Source organism: Oncorhynchus mykiss, chromosome 15 (assembly GCF_013265735.2).
Source record: "Oncorhynchus mykiss isolate Arlee chromosome 15, USDA_OmykA_1.1, whole genome shotgun sequence".
Taxonomy (NCBI): domain Eukaryota; kingdom Metazoa; phylum Chordata; class Actinopteri; order Salmoniformes; family Salmonidae; genus Oncorhynchus; species Oncorhynchus mykiss.
This window is the reverse complement of record NC_048579.1, coordinates 27,510,468-27,533,936: the sequence shown is the minus strand read 5'-3', so window position 1 is coordinate 27,533,936 and position 23,469 is coordinate 27,510,468. Positions and strand designations below refer to the sequence as shown.

The window sequence follows — 23,469 nt, the reverse complement described above, 5'->3', positions numbered from 1 at the left end:
AGCGTGCGCTAATAGTTTCAAACAGCACTCGCTCTGAGCCTGTGGTTGTTTCCCTTGCTCTGCATGGGTAACGCTGCTTCGAGGGTGGCTGTTGTCGTTGTGTTTCTGATTCGAGCCTAGGGAGGCGCGAGGAGAGGGACTGAAGCTATAATGTTACACTGGCAATACTAAAGTGCCTATAAGAACATCCAATAGTCAAAAGGTTAATAAAATACAAATGGTATAGAGGGAAATAGTCCTATAATAACTACAACCTAAAACCTCTTACCTGGGAATATTGAAGACTCATGTTAAAAGGAACCACCAGCTTTCATATGTTCTCATGTTCTGAGCAGGGAACTTAAACGTTAGCTTTTTTTTTACATGGCACATACAGTGGGGCAAAAAAGTATTTAGTCAGCCACCAATCGTGCAAGTTCTCCCACTTAAAAAGATGAGAGAGGCCTGTAATTTTCATCATAGGTACACATCAACTATGACAGACAAAATGAGAAAAAAAAATCCAGAAAATCACATTGTAGGATTTTTAATTTATTTATTTGCAAATTATGGTGGAAAATAAGTATTTGGTCACCTACAAACAAGCAAGATTTCTGGCTCTCACAGACCTGTAACTTCTTCTTTAAGAGGCTCCTCTGTCCTCCACTCGTTACCTGTATTAATGGCACCTGTTTCAACTTGTTATCAGTATAAAAGACACCCGTCCACAGCCTCAAACAGTCACACTCCAAACTCCACTATGGCCAAGACCAAAGAGCTGTCAAAGGACACCAGAAACAAAATTGTAGACCTGCACCAGGTTGGGAAGACTGAATCTGCAATAGGTAAGCAGCTTGGTTTGAAGAAATCAACTGTGGGAGCAATTATTAGGAAATGGAAGACATACAAGACCACTGATAATCTCCCACGATCTGGGGCTCCACGCAAGATCTCACCCCGTGGGGTCAAAATGATCACAAGAACGGTGAGCAAAAATCTCAGAACCACACGGGGGGACCTAGTGAATGACCTGCAGAGAGCTGGGACCAAAGTAACAAAGCCTACCATCAGTAACACACTACGCCGCCAGGGACTCAAATCCTGCAGTGCCAGACGTGTCCCCCTGCTTAAGCCAGTACATGTCCAGGCCTGTCTGAAGTTTGCTAGAGAGCATTTGGATGATCCAGAAGAAGATTGGGAGAATGGCATATGGTCAGATGAAACCAAAATAGAACTTTTTGGTAAAAACTCAACTCGTCGTGTTTGGAGGACAAAGAATGCTGAGTCGCATCCAAAGAACACCATACCTACTGTGAAGCATGGGGGTGGAAACATCATGCTTTGGGGCTGTTTTTCTGCAAAGGGACCAGGACGACTGATCCGTGTAAAGAAAAGAATGAATGGGGCCATGTATCGTGAGATTGAGTGAAAACCTCCTTCCATCACCAAGGGCATTGAAGATGAAACGTGGCTGGGTCTTTCAGCATGACAATGATCCCAAACACACGGCCCGGGCAACGAAGGACTGGCTTCGTAAGAAGCATTTCAAGGTCCTGGAGTGGCCTAGCCAGTCTCCAGATCTCAACCCCATAGAAAATCTTTGGAGGGAGTTGAAAGTCCGTGTTGCCCAGCAACAGCCCCAAAACATCACTGCTCTAGAGGAGATCTGCATGGAGGAATGGGCCAAAATACCAGCAACCGTGTGTGAAAACCTTGTGAAGACTTACAGAAAACGTTTGACCTCTGTTATATACCCTTTGTTGGCAATGACAAAGTATTGAGATAAGTATTTGGTCAAGAACAAAAGTTTATTTTCCACCATAATTTGCAAATAAATTCATAAATCCTACAATGTGATTTTCTGGATTTTCTTTTCTCATTATGTCTGTCATAGTTGTAGTGTACCTATGATGAAAATTACAGGCCTCTCTCATCTTTTTAAGTGGGAGAACTTGCACAATTGGTGGCTGACTAAATACTTTTTTGCCCCACTGTATTGCACTTTTACTTTCTTCTCCAACAGTTTGTTTTTGCATTCTTTAAACCATTTTTTTTTTGAGGCTAAATTGATTTTATTGATGTATTATATTAAGTTAAAATAAGTGTTCATTCAGTAATGTTTTAATTGTCATTATTACAACAAAAAAAATAACAATTCCAGTCGGTATCGGCTTTTTTTGTCCTCCAATAATCGGTATCGGAATTGAAAAATCATAAATCGGTCGACCTCTACCATTTAGGCAAGCACATTTATTTAAAATTTAAAAAATACATTATTTACATAAAATTGTAAAGAACATTTGCTATGAGACCCGAAAGTGAGCTCAGTTGCATTGTTTCAATTGGTCCTCCTTGAGATGTTTCGGCAACTTAATTGGAGTCCACCTGTAGTAAATTCAATTGATTAGACATGATTTGGAAAAAGTACACACACCTGTCTATATAAAAGGTCAAACAGTTGACAGAGTATATCAGAGAAAAAACCAAGCCATGAAGTCAAACTAATTGTCTGTAGAGTCTCGAAACAGGATTGTGTCGAGGCACAGATCTGGGGAAGGGTACCAAAAAATTACCAAGAACCTGATGGTCACTCTGACAAAGCTCCAGGGTTTATCTGTGGAGATGGTTGTCCTTCTGGAAGGTTCTCTCATCTCTGCAGCACTCCACCAATCAGGCCCTGTATGTTAGAGTGGCCAGACGGAAGACACTCCTCAGTAAAAAGGCACATGACAGCCCGCTTGGAGTTTGCCAAAAGGCATCTAAAGGACGCTCAGACCATAAGAAACAAGATTCTCTGGTCTGATGAAACCAAGATTGAACTCTTTGGCCTGAATGCCAAGGGTCACGTATGGAGGAAACCTGGCACCATCCCTACAGTGAAGCATGATGGCAGCATCATAATGTGGGGATGTTTTTCAGCAGCAGGGACTGGGAGACTAGTCAGGAATGAGGGAAAGATGAACGGAGCAAAGTACAGAGAGATCCTTGATGAAAACCTGCTCCAGAGCACTCTCAGGACCTCAGACTGGGGTGAAGGTTCACCTTCCAACAGGACTACGACCCTAAGCACACAGCCAAGACAATGCAGGAGTGGCTTCGGGACAAGTCTCAAAGTCCTTGAGTGGCAAAGCCAGAGCCCGGACTTGAACCCGATCAAACATCTCTGGAGAGAACTGAAAATAACTGTGCAGCGATGCTCCCCATCCAACCTGACAGAGCTTGAGAGGATCTGCTGAGAAGAATGGAGGAACTCCCCAAATACAGGCGTGCCAAGCTTGTAGGTATATACCCAAGAAGACTCAAGGCTGTAATCGCTGCCAAAGGTGCTTCAACAAAGTACTGAGTAAAGGGTCTGAACACTTATGTAAAATGTGATATCAGTTTTTTATTTACGTGCAAAAAACTGTCAAAACAACTGTTTTTGCTTTGTCATTGTGGGGTATTGTGTGTAGACTGATGAGGGGGAAAAAAATATTTAATCAATTTGAGAATAAGTCAAGGGTTCTGAATACTTTCTGAACGCACTAGTAACATGTAACAATCTCCGGCAGATCCCACCCAAGCAAAGATGATTACCTTTTCAAAATGTAGAGGGCTACCACTATACTCTACCACAGTAAAAAAAGGAAGTTGAGAACACGATTGAGCTGTCATGTAGCCTAGAGACTGAAAATAAGGAAGAGAATGCAACTGGTGGAGTCACACTGTGAGTCATCTCGATTTCACAGTCAGAGGGCATAATTACAAATTGCTTCAAAAGGGAGAGGCAGCTGCTTTCAGGCTTTGATAGAGGGATAATTAAAAATGTCTCAAGTTGGCTGGTCAGATATTCTGAAAACAGCAGCTTTATGTGATGAGTCAAGGTAGGGGTACAAGAAGATAATAGTTTTTTGTGATTCTTCCACGTCCTATAACAAAGCCTGCATATAATTTCATGGATTAATAGCTGACACAAAAAAGAAAACTCTTTGAATAAAACGCTCCAAACAGAAGTATGCAGGGGTAATTCACTGCTTAGGCCTGTCTCAGGCTGACAACTAAACTCTACTTTCTATAGGATGGCTCCAGCATCATGTACTGTAGGATGGAGATTTGGTGCGGGGGCGCTGTGGCAACAGGGAGGTGTGAAAGATGAATTTCTCCCCTGCTGATGTGCCATCTGTGGTGTAGCAACCCCACTCTATGGTGTCCACTGACACGTGGGCGACACAGAAGGCTTAACAGCCCATGATTTTATTTATTGAACATTTATTTAACTAGGCAAGTCAGTTAAGAGCAAATTCTTATTTTCAATGACTGCCTACCCCGGCCAAACCCTAACCCGGAAGACGCTGGCACAATTGTACGCCGCCCTATGGGGCTCCTAATGACGGCCAGTTGTGATACAGCCCAGGATTGAACCAGGGTCTGTAGTGACGCCTCTAGCACTGAGACACAGTGCCTTAGACTGCTGCGCCACTAGGGAGATCGAGTCGAATTAACTGTATGTATGGGATTCATCTTTACCTTCAGAAGTCAGGAGGTGGTGGTGGTGTGTGTGCACGTGCATGAATGATGCAGGCTTGTATTCACCTAACGGAAGCAAACTGACCAAAACGAGGAGGGACTAACTGAACTTGTTCAATAACAAACTCTTGTTTCTGTTGTAAAACACTTTCCGTTGCAAAATGTTTCGCTACAGTGTGCACTAATGAATACACCTGTTCACCAGGAAGCTAAGGATAGTCTGTCCTCAACACTTTATCTTCAGGAGAGGCCAGGTTATTTATAGCCCAATGTTGAGTGTCTAATGCAAAGGCCATTTTGCATGTACCTGCTAAAGATACACACCACATAGAAGAGAGGGACTGATAACTGGATCAGGTACTGGAATGCTAATAATGAAGCATCTGCTGAAAGAGTTAAGTGTGTTCATAACCTTCCTATGATACAGTGCCATCACACAACCCATTGACATGTAAAGAGAGATGATGTTCTCCTCAAATCAAGAACGATTGGTTACATTTCAGTTAGGATATTTGAGGTTCATATGGACAGTCAGGCTTCCTACCCAAGAGAGGATGAGGGTACATTATCTGTCCCTCTCTGATCAGTGGCGTGACAGGGACTGGGAAGTGAGAAAGTTAAGAGGAATGCTTCACAGAACCAGTCAGCATCTCCCAGAGCTGGCACATGCACTGACTCATACACAGACACATCAGAGAAATAGCATACAAAACGTAGGCCTACACATTCCCCTTTTAACTACTCCCTGCAATATACACCCCACAACAACTATAGGCCCTGCCTACACAATTTCAACATAACCCGTCTTTGATGTTTTACAGCACATGGCAAGAGACAAACAACAAAGGCGCCCTCCAACGCATGTTTTAAATCTGCTAACCAGAGAAGGCCGAGCTAACACTATAGCACTTCCGTCCGATATGTTTTCACAGCTTAGTCGCATAGACTAGATGTAACATTGTAACTGTAAAGACGGAACACTCAAATAAGTATGATATGTTATGTTTGGTATGGCTATATAAGACAAAAGGTTAACGCGAACGTCTAGCAACCCAAAGGATGCGTGTTCGAATCTCATCACGGACAACATTAGCATTTAGCAACTTTAACAACTACTTACATAGCTAGTTTGTAACTACTTAGCATTTTAGCTAATATATTTACATTTACTAATGTTATGTCTACTCGAGTCCAGGTTGGTTTTCAAGGCAGGGTGCAAAGGCCCCAGAAGCAACAGCAAAGGTTGGTGACACCAATATTTCCTAACACATGATGTCCCTGTAGATAGGCTATGCCTACTACGTTTCCATCGAGAGATACCTTTGTCCTTGCACATACGTTAAAAATAGGTTGCCCTTGCTTCTGCTGTTTTTGGTATGCTAGATAGATGAACCTTGACTTTTTCCACTACATGAGTAAAGTGTCATGTCTTCACAAAAAGTGATTGTAGACATGCACAGACATGCACTGTAGCTGAGAGACAGCGGTTAAGCACAGTCAGGAGGGCTTTTTAGGTTGCCCTTGTGCAAAGAACAGACCTGCTGAATCCTGGACAAGCACCAGTAGATCCCCGTCTTCCTTGGACAATACGCGAGGGTCAGGAATTTGGAGCATTCATACAGGACCAAACAAAAACAAACCAAGTATAAGAGACATGCACTAGTCTTGAGTCGACTTTTGGGCACACATTCTTAAAATAACAACGCATATTTCGTTTGTGTGTTTTAGGGATGTTTGACAGCAGAGCCAACAATAACAAGACAGAACGTGTCCGACAAAAGTAAGGAGGACCCACTGCACTTAACTAGCTTTATTCAAATATATCCCTTTCCTGAGGTAATCACCGAAGTGAGTGGATACAACGCGTCCACATGCCATGCAACACACAACATAAATGTCATGAAATCAACATATTTGTAGACTGACTGACTATTGATTTTGAATTGATGATTGTGAGTATCCATCAGAAGAAGAGATGAATACAGTGAACGCTCAAAGGTAGCTTGGCGGCATATAACCGACTAGATTATATCTTCTAGTTTACTTCATAGGTGAAATTCAACCTCGGTTAGTTCCATGGATGCAGTCCCACCGTCGGTTGGATAAAGAACCCTATAAGTGAGTCCGTGCGAATCAACTAAAATGATTGTCTTACGAAACATGGGAACTGCAATACAGCTCTACAAAGTTTGTGTGAGAGCACTGACACAGTAACCGGACAGTTCTTTTTGTAACTATTGTTGCGCGGCAATGAGCGCAGACGTGCGAGCAGTCATTTCTATTCCTTCCTAAATGTGTACAGTGAAATTTCGCGTAACTTCAGTGGCAATGAAAGATATGAGCACGGTATTTCTAAGCACATGTAGGCTACTACGGACTACAATCACCTCCATCCGCCACGCAGCCTTCGTCAGTAGCTCTATCCTGTAAAGAAACTGATAAAAAAAGTAAAGGACAATAAATGCAATCCGTTGTCAATACTTACAACTATGATCAGAGATTGGCGAACAGAATGGTCCGTGTATCACATCGCGACGGACAGTTATTCCTGTTAATTCATTGAATGGTCTTGTCTCACTGGTATATCACAGGACGAAAACGACTATCAAGAGCGACCAGGATACAGAGTCCACCACCACTTCGTAATACTGGGCGTGTTCAAGGGAGTGGGATGAAAAATGGGTTTACAGCCTGCGAATCCACGCTGACGTCAAAGTAGCCTACAGCTATTAATAAAAATGCACTGAACAATAGTAGCCAACAGTAGCCTACAGTAATAAAGATATGTGCATGTAAATCTAAATGTAAGAAAGAACTGTCACTCGGTTAGGAAGGCTATAGAGGTCACATATTTGCCTTGGTATGTTATGTTTATTAGGATAACATATTGTATATTGTTGTGTTATTATAATGTAATAAAGTTGTGTCAGATGAACAAAGAATGAATGCATGAGTGGGAATACAAAGCATGTAGAGTATGTGTATCTTCTAAAAAGAAATGAAAAGCAATGCAGTCCTTTATGAGTCATCGTGCTATACAGGATGTGTAGATTGAGGTTCATTTGAGAGAATTTCACTGGGTCAACTCAATTGACTTACCACTGAAGTGAGAGGCTTTCATGGTGATTTCACATTAAGTAGACAAACCCAACCAGTCTCTGAGCAGTGAGAACAGGCAGCAGAAATACTCATAGTTGTTACTGAACTGTCTGGCCTGGCTGCACTGGTCTTATGGGATTCATCTAAAATGATCTTTCTCTTTGTTAATGACCTATTCAATTACAGGTATGTGATAATGACTAATTCAAATGGCCCATTTCTCATGGTTGGGGCATGCACCAGTCTATTGTACCTGCATTTTGAAAAAAGTGGAAAGCGAAAATGAATGATGTTTTGTCTCATAAAAACAGATAAAACAGCCTAAGGGTTCTCACAGATCAAATGCAGATTCATACTGATATTCTTATCTCCTTGTCATTACCAAACCACATGTACTGTTGCGCTCTGTAGTTTGTGAAGTGACAAAGGAAGTCTGTCTACATCTCTCAAAGAAAACACCTCAACGCGCACCCCAGCTGAAGGCCTTGCTTCCTCCTTTTGGTTTGCATGCAAATCAGCAGGAACAACTACTGGTATAAGTAGCCTGTCTTACAGATCTGTCAATGGACATTACAACTTTCACACCTTCCCTCACCACCTCAACCCCAGTCATAACGTGTATTGTAAGTGGACATCCACTCAGATGCTTGCAATGGCTGCCCGTATCGGGCATTTTAACTTGTAATGATATTGATGATCCCACATGGAGGAAAAAAACTCCCAATTGGTAACTTTAGATTCAACTTCCCGAAGATTAAAAGCAAAATTATAGTTAGCCTATATTTCTCTTGCGACATGGCTGACAACCACATACGGTATATAACACAACAAGATAGACCTAATTTACAGCATCTGTTCCTACAGTAGACAAGGTCGGGTAGTGGAGTGTTTTCCCCATACAAGCACCATGCTGGCCAAGCCTGTTTACCCTCTGATGAGCCATGGAGGTAACAGTCATATGATGGACCACAGTGTACCTCTTTGAACCAATGATAGTCTTACTGCTAACCACATGTCCCTAATCTAAGCACTGTCACATCAAACATCTTTACACTACAGATCAGTGCCAATCCTAAGTGAAATGAATATGGTTGTAGAGTTGTGCTGGTAACTTGTAATAACACTCCATTATTTGTCTCTGTAGGTTACATCTCAGATTTGAATTATGGTTTGGAAAAGTAGGCCATAAGTCATGTGACTCTATAGCCTACATACAGAGCATTGTGGTTAAGCGTGTGAGATTTGTACAGCAGATTTTACACTCAACATCATGTCAATAGACCATAGCCTAGTCACATTACAAGCATGACATTTAAAGGCTAAAACTAGCTTTCTGAACATTTTCACTTCCACGTTCGGGTTTGAGACACTGCAGCAGAGGGATGGAACGGGGTTCAAATGGGAAGGAAATTCTTAATCATAATCAAATTCTTAATCTTCATATTCATTATGAATGCTTATTCTTAATCTTCATATTCAATATGAATGCTTATTCTTAATCTTCATATTCAATATGAATGCTTATCAGGTATCGGTACCTAGGTCATAAACTCGTATATCATATTATTAAATAGTCTTTCCAAACAGTCACACTTCATCTCTTCTTACCTTATGTCAAAATAAAACACCCCCAAAAGTTATTCATTTTTTTGTCCACATTATGGCGCACGTGCAGGAATTTTATTTTGACATAAGACAAGCAGAGAGGAAGTGTGTCTACAACAGTCCCACGTTTGGAAAGTTTGTTTAATAATACTATCATTTAGATATTTGGTCTCAAATTCCCCCGTCATAATGACCAACCGTCCTTGCCACCGGCCCATTAAAGTGAAATGGAATTGTATTTAACTTCTTGCTTCCCAGGGACTGTTTTTGTGCAACCCAATACAATTGAAAGCGACGCTAGTGAATACACCCTCGTTGCTAAAAAAAAAAAAAGCACCTACAGTATACAGACCCCAATGAATGATCATCCTGTTGAATACTCTGCTCCTATTTACAGCAGCACACTTATTTAGCCAAACATCAATAATAACAAAGCAATATTACGTTGGAGACCATATTTACAAGTAACATTACTTAATTGTGTTTTACCGTAATGCTGGAAGTGCAAGAAAAGGCAGTCGTCCTCCACCTGGTAGCTACCACGCTAGCAGCTCAAAGAATAACGATTCGCTTCAGTTGTCCGCTATTTCCGGGTTGGTCTAACGTCATTGTGCAACAGACAGGTTACAACCTCAACAACGCGCGAGAGGTTGCATTGAATGCAAATCGAACACAACGGACTCACGGGTCTCGGCTACAGTAACCAGATTAGTATTACTGTATTTATGTTGCCGAGTTCAAATGTTATTTACAGTGTGAACATGACACATGTCATGCAATTTCGTGTTACATTAACGTGTAGCCTAATTCGCAAGAAAAAAAAGAATAGCCCGCAGCAATGTTTGCCTACAAAATGCTAACACATATCAGGCCAAGTTGAACGTGAAACAATAACCACCTGGGCAAATAATACATAGGCTATAGTCTAAAGTGTAAAGTAAACGTTCATTTAGCCAGTATGTATTGCAATTCCATGTTAATTTAGACCTACATTTTCATACAATTAAAGTACGAACATAATATTCAAAACTAAAGTAGACTATGAAAACCGTTCGAAACACTTTGAAAATACAATTTCTTTGTCCCTTCTTTGAAATACTGATCTAACATGATTGTGTTAGCGTTAAGCAATAACTTTGCTTCTTGGCTTTCACCTGTCCAGTCACGTCTGATATATGATTAGACGACTTCAAGAACAGGGGGGAAAGGGAAACGATGATTGATGGGCTGCACAGATGGGCGGTATTAATGAATGCACATGCCTGATTTCAATCAAAACATTACAGGAGCCCCGACTATAAAATGCCACCTACATTGTATAGCAGTCCTTTACGACGACGAGGTACGAAAGTATTTAGACTAGGGTAACGCACACAATTATTACGTTCAAATTCGAGCACTATACTCTTAGAGGCTTCTTTGGGTGAAGTTTATCTGTTCGCAGAAGCTAGTTGAAAATGGTGAAGGAGAGAACCCACATAAACGTGGTCATCATAGGCCATGTTGACAGCGGAAAGTCAACCACCACTGGTCACCTGGTTTACAAATGCGGTGGTGTCGACCCAAGAACAATCGAGAAGTTTGAGAAGGCTGCAGCCCAGGTAAGGAACTAATTGGCGCAACATTTATGTATTAAGCAACTACAACTGTAGCTAATTTTAAATTCTCTCATCCTACAGATGGGCAAGAGCTCTTTCAAATATGCCTGGGTGTTAGACAAACTGAAAGTTGAGAGGGAGCGGGGAATTACCATTGACATTTCATTGTTGAAATTCAACACACACAAATACACTATCACGATCATTGATGCTCCAGGCCATCGTGACTTCATCAAGAACATGATCACAGGGACATCACAGGTGAAGATGCCCATTGTAGTGTATCTGCCTGGGGGCTATTAACACTTGGCCAATGTGAATATGTGGTAACCTATTCTTAAGCCTTTGTTCACCATTCATTTCAGGCTGATGTTGCCCTCCTGGTCGTGTCTGCGGCCAAAGGGGAGTTTGAGGCTGGTATCTCCAGGAATGGCCAGACCAGGGAGCATGCCTTGCTCGCCTACACGCTTGGTGTCAAGCAAATCATTGTCGCTGTAAACAAAATGGATGTGACTGAGCCACCATACAACCAGAAGCGCTTTGGTGAAGTGGTCCAAAGTGTGAGCACTTTCCTCAAAAGAATCGGTTATGATCCCACTGCTGTGCCTTTTGTTCCGATCTCTGGCTGGACCGGTGAGAACATGCTTGCCCCATCTCAGAAAGTGAGTAGTTTGTAATTGCATTCATCCACATTTAAGTATAATTTTTATCCACCTGTGATGCATGAACCTTCTTCTGCTGTGTAGATGTCCTGGTTCAAGGGCTCTAAAGTCAAGAGAGGGCAAGGGCATGCAAACGGGATAACTCTACTTGAAGTCCTGGACTCCATCCATCCACCAGTGCGTGTTGCCAACAAGCCTCTGAGGCTGCCCCTGCAGGATGTATACAAGATTGGAGGTGAGGGGTGGCTCATGGGGCCTACATGTTTCACAAATTGTGAGTAGTTGGATTGTCACTTTTTCCCTGTTCTACAGGAGTGGGCACGGTTCCAGTGGGGAAGATCGAGACGGGGATCCTGAAGCCCGGCATGACCCTGATGTTCTCTCCTGCCAAGCTGACTGCCGAGGTCAAGTCCATTGAGATGCACCACGAGGGTCTGCAGATGGCTGGGCCTGGCCACAATGTGGGCTTCAACATCAAGAACGTGTCTGTAAAGAACCTCCGTCGTGGTGATGTGGCGGGGAACGCCCAGCATGACCCTCCCTCTGATGTCAACAGCTTTGTGGCACAGGTACAGGTTTATGTCACGATCTGAAAATGGCAATTCAGTATTGAAGGCGAGTGTCCCATTTATCTAATGTACTGATGGTTTGTCAAACAAATCTTCCCTGGTTTAGGATGTGAATCTGTTCCCTACTAGTGCAGATCCCTCTACCTGTTCTGTAGCCCAGTACTGTATAACTGAAGTCTTTGCGTCTTCCCACAGCTCATAATCCTGAACCATCCTGGCAAAATCAAGACTGGCTACTCTCCCGTACTGGACTGCCACACCACTCATGTGACCTGCCGCTTTGCAGAGCTGAGGGAGAAGATTGACCGTCGCACAGGGAAGAAGCTGGAGGACTTTCCCCAGACCCTGCAGTCTGGTGATGCTGCCACTGTCAAGATGAGCCCCAACAGACCCCTCTGTGTGGAGAGTTTCTTCACCTACCCTCCTTTAGGTACCTTTCTCTCAATATTTTTAGGCAACGTCATTGGTAGTGGGCATGGAACATTTGGAACTAAGTGGTACATTTTCTAGTGTAATGTTTAATTGGCTCATGGCTTTCTATCCAATCCAAATGTTGATTCTGCATCATGTCTGATAAATTACTGCTTGTTCACCAGATGTGCCTTACCTAAAATATGGCTGACTTGGTTTTAACAATAAAAGTAATTTGTTATCCACGTGTTCCATCTTCAGGTCGGTTTGCAGCGAGGGACTTGAAACAGACTGTTGCTGTGGGAGTCATTAAGTCGGTGGATAAGGACCATGGATCAAAGAAGCATGCACAGAAAGGCCAAGTCTCAAAATAAATGTATTTTTATTTTACCAGCAGTTCTGGTATGAAAGAGCTTGAGGATAAAGCTTTAAGTTGACTATTGTTTGCGTATATATATAATTTGTGTTGCAATACAAAGCACTATTTTTGAAGAAAAAATAACTGCTTCTCTTAGCTTGTACTACCATCTGGAGTAATTTAAACAATTGAATGGCCTGTCTTAGACAAATGTAAAAGGTTGTGCAAAAAGCTTCTGACGAATAAAAGTCCTTTCAAAATTACTTTGTTTCACTGAAGTGCTGTTCATCTGAATGTAAACGAGTGACTTCCTTGGCTTTAGCAGCAACCGCCTACGTTTCTTTACTAGACATTTTAGCCTTATTAAAATTAAGGCACCATGGCTGACACTCATTCTATTGGCATACTGCACAAAATGTAACCCAAACAAATTGAAGATTCTACTGGGTTACGGTAAATGAGGATTGTCAAGAGAAATTAAGGCCTAATCTATGGGTTTTGCATTACTGGGAATAGATACAGTGCCTTGCGAAAGTATTCGGCCCCCTTGAACTTTGCGACCTTTTGCCACATTTCAGGCTTCAAACATAAAGATATAACTTTTTTTTGTGAAGAATCAACAAGTGGGACACAATCATGAAGTGGAACGACATTTATTGGATATTTCTAACTTTTTTAACAAATCAAAAACTGAAAAATTGGGCGTGCAAAATTATTCAGCCCCCTTAAGTTAATACTTTGTAGCGCCACCTTTTGCTGCGATTACAGCTGTAAGTCGTTTGGGGTATGTCTATCAGTTTTGCACATCGAGAGACTGACATTTTTTCCCATTCCTCCTTGCAAAACAGCTCGAGCTCAGTGAGGTTGGATGGAGAGCATTTGTGAACAGCAGTTTTCAGTTCTTTCCACAGATTCTCGATTGGATTCAGGTCTGGACTTTGACTTGGCCATTCTAACACCTGGATATGTTTATTTTTGAACCATTCCATTGTAGATTTTGCTTTGTTTTGGATCATTGTCTTGTTGGAAGACAAATCTCCGTCCCAGTCTCAGGTCTTTTGCAGACTCCATCAGGTTTTCTTCCAGAATGGTCCTGTATTTGGCTCCATCCATCTTCCCATCAATTTTAACCATCTTCCCTGTCCCTGCTGAAGAAAAGCAGGCCCAAACCATGATGCTGCCACCATGTTTGACAGTGGGGATGGTGTGTTCAGCTGTGTTGCAAAAGGTCGCAAAGTTCAAGGGGGCTGAATACTTTCGCAAGGCACTGTATGCATCTGGATGCATAATTTCAAATGGGCCTCAGGAGCTTATCACAGTGCATTCATATTGACATTGAGAAATGCAGTTGTCTCGCTTATTCCTGCCCATAACCCCACTGCCACCATGGAGCACGCTGTTCACAGCAATGCCATCCATGTGGTTGAGGCCGGGTTACAAGCGTTTTGCTACTCGCAATAACATCTAACCATGTATGTGACCAATAACATTTGATTTGGACATGGGGGGGGGGGGGGGGGGGGGAAGTGACTGTTGGCTTAGACATGAACATTAAATTATCTGGCACCAGCTCTGGTGGACATTCCTACAGTCAGCATGTCAATTGCATGCGGTCTCAACTTGAGACATCTGTGTGCACTGCATATATATATAGTGACCTTTCCCCAATGCAAGGTGCACCTTTGTAATCATGCTGAGTCAGCTACTGTGAGGTGGATTATTTAGGCAAAGGAGAAAAGCTCACTAAGGGATGTGAACAATTTGAGAAGCTTTTTGTGCATATGGAACATTAACGGAATCTTTAATTTCAGCTCATGGAACATGGGACCAACACTTTACATGGTGCGTTTATTTTTCAGTATAATAAAGGCAAAGACGTCATCCATTACAACACTTTTATTAGTACAATGGAATGATTGGGGTTGATATTCCTTTACATGGGTTGAAACCAGAGGAGATGAAGTCAATGGGGAGTGAAGGGTACATATCCTGTTCACTATTTGCAATTTCCTGTCATCCAAAAAAGTACTCGGCGTTCTGAGGAAAACCCTGTGACAGGCAAACTATTTCTGCTTGACTGCCTCGCTGGATTTAATAAATATCCACAAACTGTCTACATTTTAGTTTGTATCCTTAACAGTGGAGCTCTCGTCTGGAAATCATTGACGCCACATTAAGTTTGAAATGTCATTGGACATTAGTTCAAATCTCTCCAGGCCATCAGAATTATCACATTCTTGCCTACTGACATTGACCTTCCCATATGTACTTGTGAGAGTTAGTGGCTATCAGAAGTGGTTCTTCAAACCCTGATTTGAGTGGCATTTTAAATAGCACTCTGCTCAATTCCACATAGTACAGCGTGAAGATAACTTGACAGAGTGAAACTGTTAAGTCTACTACTGGTGACCTGTGCGGTTCCACAGGGGTTTCTGATATCCCACCATAAAGTAGCAGCAAGTGTCAATACTGTAAAACAATCCGAATACATGTACACACAAAGCGAGCAAGAACAAGGAATACATTGAATGAATACATATTTAATCCTCAGCTGAGTTTTCATGGTAGGTTTCAGTTGGAGACATGAGAATCTCCAGTCTAATGTGGTGTAGGATGAGGAAACGGTGAGAGACTAGTGACATGATCTCTTTCCTATTCCTTCATATTTGGCCTTCTCCAGAAATGCAAGCAATGATATCAGGGATGACTAGTAAAATGATTACAGATAAAATGCAAACACGGCTGCCCTGATACTTGGTTATTATCTGGCAAGCAGAGAACGCATGTATGCTTGTACATGTATATACACACACACACACAAATATATTTACATACATATATACACAGTAACAGCATAAACATACACTTTAGGGTAAGAGTGGCTACGGCAGCCATAGGTCGTGCTCTAAGATTAAGATAATACTGGTAAGAGGAAAAATACACACATTTGTATTTACAAAATGGATGTGCTCAGCATCCAGTGGCTAGTTGAGCCTACTTGGTTTTCTTCATTGCGTTTTTTTTTTCTCTTTAGAACACTGGTTTCACGTCAGGTTGTTACAGTAGCTATTTACAGTACAGGGGTACTTCTAGGGGTTAGGGCGGCGGGGTTAGTGCAAGCCTCGTCTGGCTGTCAGTCACTCAGGATGTGGACAAAGGACATTGGGAACACCCCTTTCCTCTCCGGGTGCCCTTCAATGTGGCCGATCTGAAAGGAAACAGAGAGAATGTGTGAGTTGAGGAGAACAGCACTGCACAGGTGTTCTTTTTCAATGTTTAGCCAGCTATTAGGTCTGTTTGGCAGTGTGACTATGGTAAAATTGAAACTAGTTTAAGGTAACACCCAATGATTTATATACACACTAGATGACTTACAGGGGACGCTGTTCTCAAGCCACTGCGCCTCCATCTTGGCACTTCCCCACCATTGGGTGATTTGTGATGTTCAACTTGTGCTTCCCATGACTGTGTTTTTGTGTTTTAATGTGTGTGTGTGTGTGTGTGTGTGTGTGTGTGTGTGTGTGTGTGTGTGTGTGTGTGTATATATATATATATATATATTTATAATAATATACACATATATGCAGTACCAGTCAAAAGTTGACACACCTACTCATTCAAGGGTTTTTATTTTTTACTATTTTCTACATTGTAGAATAATAGTGTAGACATCAACACTATGAAATAACACACCATGTAGTAACCCAAAAAAAGTGTTAAACAAATCAAAATATATTTTATATTTGAGATACTTCAAAGTAGCCACCCTTTGCCTTGATGACAGCTCTGCACACACTTGGCATTCTCTCAACCAGCTTCATGGGGTAGTCACCTGGAATGCATTTCAGTTAACAGGTGTGCCTTGTTAAAAGTGAATTTGTGGAATTTCTTTCCTTCTTAATGCATTTGAGCCAAATCAGTTGTGTTGTGACAATGTAGGGGTGGATTACAGAAGATAGCCCTATTTGGTAAAAAGACCAAGTCCATATTATGGCAAGAACAGCTCAAATAAGCAAAGAGAAACGACAGTCCATCATTACTTTAAGACATAAAGACATTTAAGACACCTTTGAAAGTTTCTTCAAGTGCAGTTGCAAAAACCATCAAGCGCTATAATGAAACTGGCTCTTATGAAGACCGCCCCAGGAATGGAAGACCCAGAGTTAGTTCTGCTGCAGAGGATAAGTTCATTAGCGTTACCAGCCTCAGAAATCAGCAAATAAATGTTCACAGAGTTCAAGTAACAGACACATCTCAACATCAACTGTTCTGAGGAGATTGCGTGAATCAGGCCTTCATGGTCGAATTGCTGCATAGAAACTACTACTAAAGGATATTTATAAGAAGAAGAGACTTGCTTGGGCCAAGAAACACAAACAATGGACACTAGACTGGTGGAAATCTGTCCTTTGGTCTGATGAGTCCAAAAGTAAGATTTTTGGTTCCAATCGGCGTGTCTTTGTGAGACGCAGAGTAGGTGAACGGATGATCTCCGCATGTGTGGTTCCCACCATGAAGCATGGATGAGGAGGTGTGACGGTGTGGGGGTGCTTTGCTGGTGACACTGTCAGTTTTTTAATTTAGAATTCAATGCACACTTAATCAGCACGGCTACCACAGAATTCTGCAGCAATAAGCCAACCCATCTGGTTTGCGCATGACAATGACCCAACCCACCTCCAGGCTGTGTAAGGGCTATTTGACCAAGAAGAAGAGTGATGGAATGCTGCATCAGATGACCTGGCCTCTACAATCACCGACCTCAACCCAATTGAGATGGTTTGGGATGAGTTTGACAGCAGAGTGAAGGAAATGCAGCCAACAAGTGCTCAGCATGTGTGAACTCCTTCAAGACTGTTGGAAAAGCATTCCAGATGAAGCTGGTTGAGAGAATGCCAAGAGTGTTCAAAGCTGTAATCAAGGCAAAGGGTGGCTACTTTGAAGAACCAAAAATCTCAAATATAATTTGTTTAAAATGTTTTGGTTACTACATGATTTCATATGTGTTATTTCATAGTTTTGAGGTCTTCACTATTATTCTACAATGTAGAAAGTAGTAAAAATAAAGAAAAACCCTTGAATGAGTAGGTGTGTCCAAACTTTTGACTGGTACTGTATATACACACACACACACACACACACACACATACATACATTTACGGATTTTAAAAAATACAAATTTCCTTTATTTTAGTACATAATATAATAAAAACATGTGCAATAAGGTGCTTGTAATAGAATAAATGTAGCAAAAACAAATGTAGACATTAATAAATAAATTTCTATAGCTTCTAATATACAGTGCATTCAGAAAGTAGTCAGACCCCTTGACTTTCTCCACATTTTGTTACATTACAGCCTTATTCTAACATGTATTACATAGTTTTTCCCCCTCATCATTCTACACACAATACCCCATAATGACAAAGCAAAAACCATTTATATAGGTATTCAGACCCTTTACTCTTGTTCAAGCACCTTTGGCAGCGATTACAGCCTTGAGTCCTCTTGGGTATAATGCAACAAGCTTCGCACACCTGTATTTGGGGGTGGTTGATTGTTTTTATTTGACTTTGACTTGCATTGTTGGAGATTGGAGTTTAAGATTTTCACTGTACCCTGCAACCCTGTACATGTGACTATTAAACTTCTACTCTAATCTAATAGTGTTTGGGTAACATCAGTGAGCCTGTTAGGGGGAAGTTACTTACCCACCACTCCCCGTCCTCCTCTCCCGTCACTATGATCACCTCTCCCTCCACAAATGTCAGCTCGTCATCATTGTCGGCCTGGCAGTCATAGATGGTCTTCACCCGCCGAGATTTGGTCTTCCCCTAAACACACATATGAACATTACCAGAAATGTCACCAGGGACAAGTAAATAGTATGTGGAATGGTCTGGTTGCATAAAGTTTCTGTGTTTTGACCCACCTATTAACAATTCCACTACAACCCTGTCTGTGGCTTCAACCCAAGAGGAACTGGCCCAACCAACCAGTGGGACCCATTTGCAGAACTACCCAGATATTACTCAATGATACCATTAAAGCTCTCTGATTTCTGCGGTGTCCTTAAGTGAACTTTACCGTATTCTTCCTGGGCAAGGGCACTGGTGTGTCTGGAGCACACGCCGGGCTCCCATTGGTGTCCTCGCTGCCCTGGGAGGACGGGCTCTCAGTCTCTGCCTGCTGATTGGCCGCCGCTGACTCCGGGGGGTGGGGCTTCGGCGCAGGCTCTCCAGGGGGTGGTCTCGGACTGGGCAGATCTGCTACCCCCGGTTTCGGATGGCCGTCTTGGGAGAGCTGAGGTTTGGGGGGTAGGTCTTTGAGCAGGGGTTTAGGTGGTAGGTCCCCTAGCTGCGGTTTGGGGGGGAGGTCGGAGAGCTGGGGCTTGGGTGGCAGTTCTCCAGGTTTAGGGGGCAGCTCAGAGGGCTGGGGTTTGGGGGGGAGGTCTCCTAGTTGGGGCTTGTCGGGTAGAATGGCTTTTGTTAGGCATTCAGGTCCTGGAGGGGATTTCTGGAGCACCTCCGGAGGCAGACCGGGTTTGTCCATAGATGGGTGTATGGTGTCGATTTTACGCAGTGCCACTAAGAGAAGAACCAGGACGCAGGTACTATATTAAACACATGTTGACTCTAATGCTGGGCAGTATGCCGAAAATAAGGTGATCTCACCTACAGTCATAGGCATTGCTAATCCAATACAACATACCTTTCTGAGGTAGTTTGGGTAGAACCCTTGGACCAAGTGTAGACTTTGTGTTGCTAGAAGTAGTGCTGAAAACAGATGGTTATAGGAAGTTAATGAAAAATTATAAAAAGATCAGAACTCTATCATACATAAACAATATTTAGGAAAATATTCTAAATGCCTGCATCCAAAATGGATGCCTATGTACCTTTGCTGCTGTGGAATGCCCTCAAACTTGTTGGATAACGGTGACATCTTGTTCGCAGGTGGAGGGATGGAGTCACTTCCTGAAATGTCGAGATGGTTTGTGAGATATGGATACATGCTACTCAGTGTATATAATATTCATCCCCATATTACCCCGCAGCCCAAAATGGTCACCTAAATAGGCACATCTTTGATTTTGATTTAATTCTCCTGATTAAATTATTATAATTCATTATTATTATTATGTAGTCCATTTATACATATACTGTAACTGGTATACAAATATATTGCTGTACCCAAACATTATAGTAGAAAAGTCTAAGGGAAGGAGATGTCAGGCTGAGCTTTCCATTAGCTACTATTATGGACCCTCGGAGGTAGCTGTACGATGGAGATCAACACTGAACAAAAATATAAACGTAACATGCAACAATTTCAAAGATTTTACTGAGTTACAGTTCATATAAGAAAATCTGTCAATTGAGATAAATTCATTAGACCCTAATCTATGGATTTCGCATGACTGGGAATGCAGAAGGCATCTGTTGGTTACAGATACACTATATATACAAAGTATGTGGACACCCCTTCAAATGAGTGGATTCGGCTATTTCAGCCACAGCCGTTGCCGACAAGTGTACAAAATCGAGCACACAGACATGCAATCTCCATAGCCTAACATTGGCAGTAGATTGGCCTTACTGAAGAGCTCAGTGACTTTCAACGTGGCACCGTCATAGGATGCCACCTTTCCAACAAGTCAGTTCGTCACATTTCTGCCCTGCTAGAGCTGCCCTGGTCAAGTGTTGTTATTGTGAAGTGGAAACGTCTAGGAACAACAATGTCTCAGCCACGAAGTAGTAGGCCACACAAGCTCACAGGGACCGTTGACCGTTGCTCAGGAAGCAATGTCAGCACAAGAACTGTTCGTCTGTAGCTTCATGAAATGGGTTTTCATGGCCGAGCAGCCGCACACAAGCCTAACATCACCATGCGCATTGCCAAGCGTCCGGTGGAGTGGTGTTAAGCTCGCCGTCATTGGACCCTGGAGCAGTGGACGGACGAATCTGGATTTGGCGGATGCCAGGAGAACACTATCCGCCAGAGGAGGAGGAATAATGGTCTGGGTCTGTTTTTCATGGTTCCGGCTAGGCCCATTAGCTCCAGTGAAGGGAAATGTTAACGCTACAGCATACAAATAGCATTCTAGATGATTCTGTGCTTCCAAATTTGTGAAGGCCATTTCCTGTTTCAGCATGAAAATGCCTCCGTACACAAAGCGAGGTCCATACAGAAATGGTTTGTCGAGATCGTTATGGAAGAACTTGACTGGCCTGCACAGAGCCCTGACCTCAACCCCATCGAATATCTTTGGGATGAGTTGGAACGTCGACTGCGAACCAGGCCTAATCGCCCAACATCAGTGGCCGACCTCACAAATGCTCTTGTGGCTGAATGGAAGCAAGTCCCTGCAGCAATGTTCCAACATGTAGTGGAAAGCCTTCCCAGAAGAGTGGAAGCTGTTTGGGCAGCAAAGGGGGGACCAACTCCATATAATTAATGCCCATGATTTTGGAATGAGATGTTCGACGAGCAGGTGTCCACATACTTTTGGTCATGTAGTGTACCCTAAAAAAAAGCTATGGATCAGAAAACTAGTCAGTATCTGATGTGACCATCATTTGCCTCATGCAGAGCGACACATCTCCTTTGCATAGAGTTGATTAGGCTGTTGATTGTGGCCTGTGGAATGTTGTCCCAGTCTTCAATGGCTGTGTGAAGTTGCTGGATATTGGAGTGAACTGGAACACGCTGTCGTACAAGTCGATCCAGAGCATCCCAAACATGCTCAATGGGTGACATGTCTGGTGAGTATGCAGGCCATGGAAGAACTGGGACATTTTCAGCTTGCATGAATTGTATACAGATCCTTGTGACATGGGGCCGTGCATTATCATGCTGAAACATGATGGAGGTGGATGAATGTCACGACAACGGTATCTCTGTGTATTCAAATTGCCATTGATAAAATGCAATTGTGTTGCCCGTAGCTTATGCCTGCCCATACCCCACTGCCACGATTGGGCACTCTGTTCAAAACGTTGACATCAGCAAACCACTCGCCTAGTTGAAACCTGCAGTCAGGTCAAGACCCTGGTGAAGACGAGCACGCAGATTAACTTCCCTGAGACGGTTTCTGACAGTTTATGCAGAAATTCTTTGGTTGTGCAAACTCACAGTTTCATCAGCTGTCCGGATGGCTTGTCTCAGACAATTCCGCAGTTGAAGGTCTTTGGCTGGCATGGTTACATTTGGTTTGCGGATGTGAGACCGGTTGGACTTACTGACAAATTCTCTAAAATGACATTGGAGGCGGCTTATGGTCGGGGAATTAACATTAAATTCTCTGGCAACAGCTCTGGTGGACATTCCTGCAGTCTTGAGGGAAAAAAAACTTGAGGAATCTGTGGCATTGTGTTCTCCAGCACAAGGTTCACCTGTGTAATGATCATGCTGTTTAATCAGCTTATTGATATGCCACACCTGTCAGGTGGAGGAATTATCTTGGCAAAGGAGAAATGCTCACTAAATAGGATTTAAATACATTTGTGCACAAAGTTTGAGAGAAATAAGCTTTTTGTACATATGGAATATTTCTGGGATCTTTTATTTCAGCTCATGAAACACGAGCACTTTACACGTTGCGTTTATATTTTTGTTCAGTGTAGCTTTATTCAGCTAATAATCTACATTTTCTTCTATACTAATGCTGTTGAGGCCATTATCTCACAATACAAAAAACATCACAGATGAGACAAAATGATGACAAAAATAATGATCTGACATCCAACACTAACACATACATTTACACAGGATTGCCATCACCTTCCAAAATGGCCAGGATGTGTCTGTGTCATTGCCATCACACCATAAAATGACCAGGATGTGTCTGTGTCATTGCCATCACACCATAAAAGGACCAGGATGTGTCAGTCATTCATGAACAGCACTGACACTCATGGTCATGGGGAAGACCTGATTGGAAACACACTCAATCCTAGGCCAGAGATGGGTAACTCTGGTCCTGTAGGGCCTCAGTGTGGGTAAGCATTAGGATTGACTTTAGTTCAATCATATGTTATTAGTGCTGGGCTGGAACAAAAGCCTGCACACACTACAACTGTCCAGGACCAGAGACTTGAATGTTATTATGGATCATGTCCTTCGTTAATAAAGACGACCAAGCAGTATTTAGATGTATCTGCTTGGGTCTTGCCCACGAGGGAGGACTCACCCACGTAAATGCCCCCTCTACTGTGGGAAAGCGGGCTGGGTGGGTCAGACAGGGTGCGTTTGTGCCCGGGGGGAGGGGGCGGAGGCCTCTTCTTGGACAGGGTGGAGCTGCCTCCGGGGGTGAGGGTGGAGGGAGGAGCTGGAGGAGTGACAACATACAAACATGCAGTGAAGGGACAGGCGTCATTCATTCTGTCACCTGGGATACTAAGAGGAAGGGGAGGGGCTTGAGAGGAGAGGGTAGATGAGAGGAAGGTTTCTTGCCATCGGGACTGGGTTTAACACAATTGTTGGCCAACGTGGGGGAGATACGTTAACACAACATCAATACAGGTAAAAACACAACATCCCGGTGAACAGAGAAATGCCCCCAGATAGGAATACAGAGAAGACGGACAAAGAACAATGTGTGTGTATTGTGTAGGTGTTGTTTTGTGTGTGTTTTTGTGTATTTTGGAGTGGGTGTACACGCTCCTGAGACTTCTGGACCG

General features: G+C 42.7%; 3 protein-coding genes across 9 annotated transcripts in view; 1 reads left to right on the top strand and 2 right to left on the bottom strand.

Annotated features, from left to right (window-relative positions):
• Positions 1-9,812, bottom strand: part of fam49bb (family with sequence similarity 49 member Bb) — a 39,373-nt gene extending 29,561 nt beyond the window's left edge. Inside the window, exon 1 of one of the 2 annotated variants that reach the window (XM_021562911.2) lies at positions 9,679-9,812. The gene's annotated coding sequence lies outside the window, so the exon portion shown is untranslated. Of the gene's footprint in view, positions 1-6,970; positions 7,127-9,678 lie in introns of those variants that run through there. The other variant, XM_021562912.2, reaches the window with a different exon arrangement.
• A 588-nt stretch (positions 9,813-10,400) lies between these two features.
• si:dkey-37o8.1 (uncharacterized protein LOC407641 homolog) lies at positions 10,401-13,050 on the top strand. The gene is made up of 7 exons (XM_021562910.2): positions 10,401-10,790; positions 10,869-11,048; positions 11,153-11,449; positions 11,534-11,684; positions 11,762-12,018; positions 12,214-12,448; positions 12,691-13,050. Exons 1-7 carry the CDS (start codon positions 10,647-10,649, stop codon positions 12,801-12,803), a joined length of 1,377 nt encoding a protein of 458 aa, XP_021418585.2. The 5' UTR covers positions 10,401-10,646; the 3' UTR covers positions 12,804-13,050.
• Positions 13,051-14,621: 1,571 nt separating this feature from the next.
• asap1b (ArfGAP with SH3 domain, ankyrin repeat and PH domain 1b) overlaps positions 14,622-23,469 on the bottom strand; it is a 67,036-nt gene continuing 58,188 nt past the window's right edge. For 3 of the 6 annotated variants that reach the window (XM_036944204.1, XM_036944205.1, XM_021562904.2), the window contains 6 exons: positions 22,980-23,117; positions 19,686-19,764; positions 19,499-19,563; positions 18,875-19,374; positions 18,499-18,621; positions 14,622-15,995 (listed from right to left, as the gene is read on the bottom strand). In XM_036944204.1, coding sequence (XP_036800099.1) covers positions 15,921-15,995; positions 18,499-18,621; positions 18,875-19,374; positions 19,499-19,563; positions 19,686-19,764; positions 22,980-23,117 — 980 coding nt within the window. In that variant the 3' untranslated portion in view covers positions 14,622-15,920. The remainder of the gene's footprint in view (positions 15,996-18,498; positions 18,622-18,874; positions 19,375-19,498; positions 19,564-19,685; positions 19,765-22,979; positions 23,118-23,469) is intronic. The other 3 variants (XM_021562907.2, XM_021562908.2, XM_021562909.2) reach the window with 1 other exon arrangement.

Bases quoted from the DNA above. Each gene is read 5' to 3' on its own strand.
- si:dkey-37o8.1 (XM_021562910.2), top strand. From the start codon at position 10,647: ATGGTGAAGGAGAGAACCCACATAAACGTGGTCATCATAGGCCATGTT. The intron at 11,049-11,152 runs GTGAAGATGCCC...CATTCATTTCAG, and splicing joins TGATCACAGGGACATCACAG to GCTGATGTTGCCCTCCTGGT. The intron at 12,019-12,213 runs GTACAGGTTTAT...GTCTTCCCACAG, and splicing joins TCAACAGCTTTGTGGCACAG to CTCATAATCCTGAACCATCC.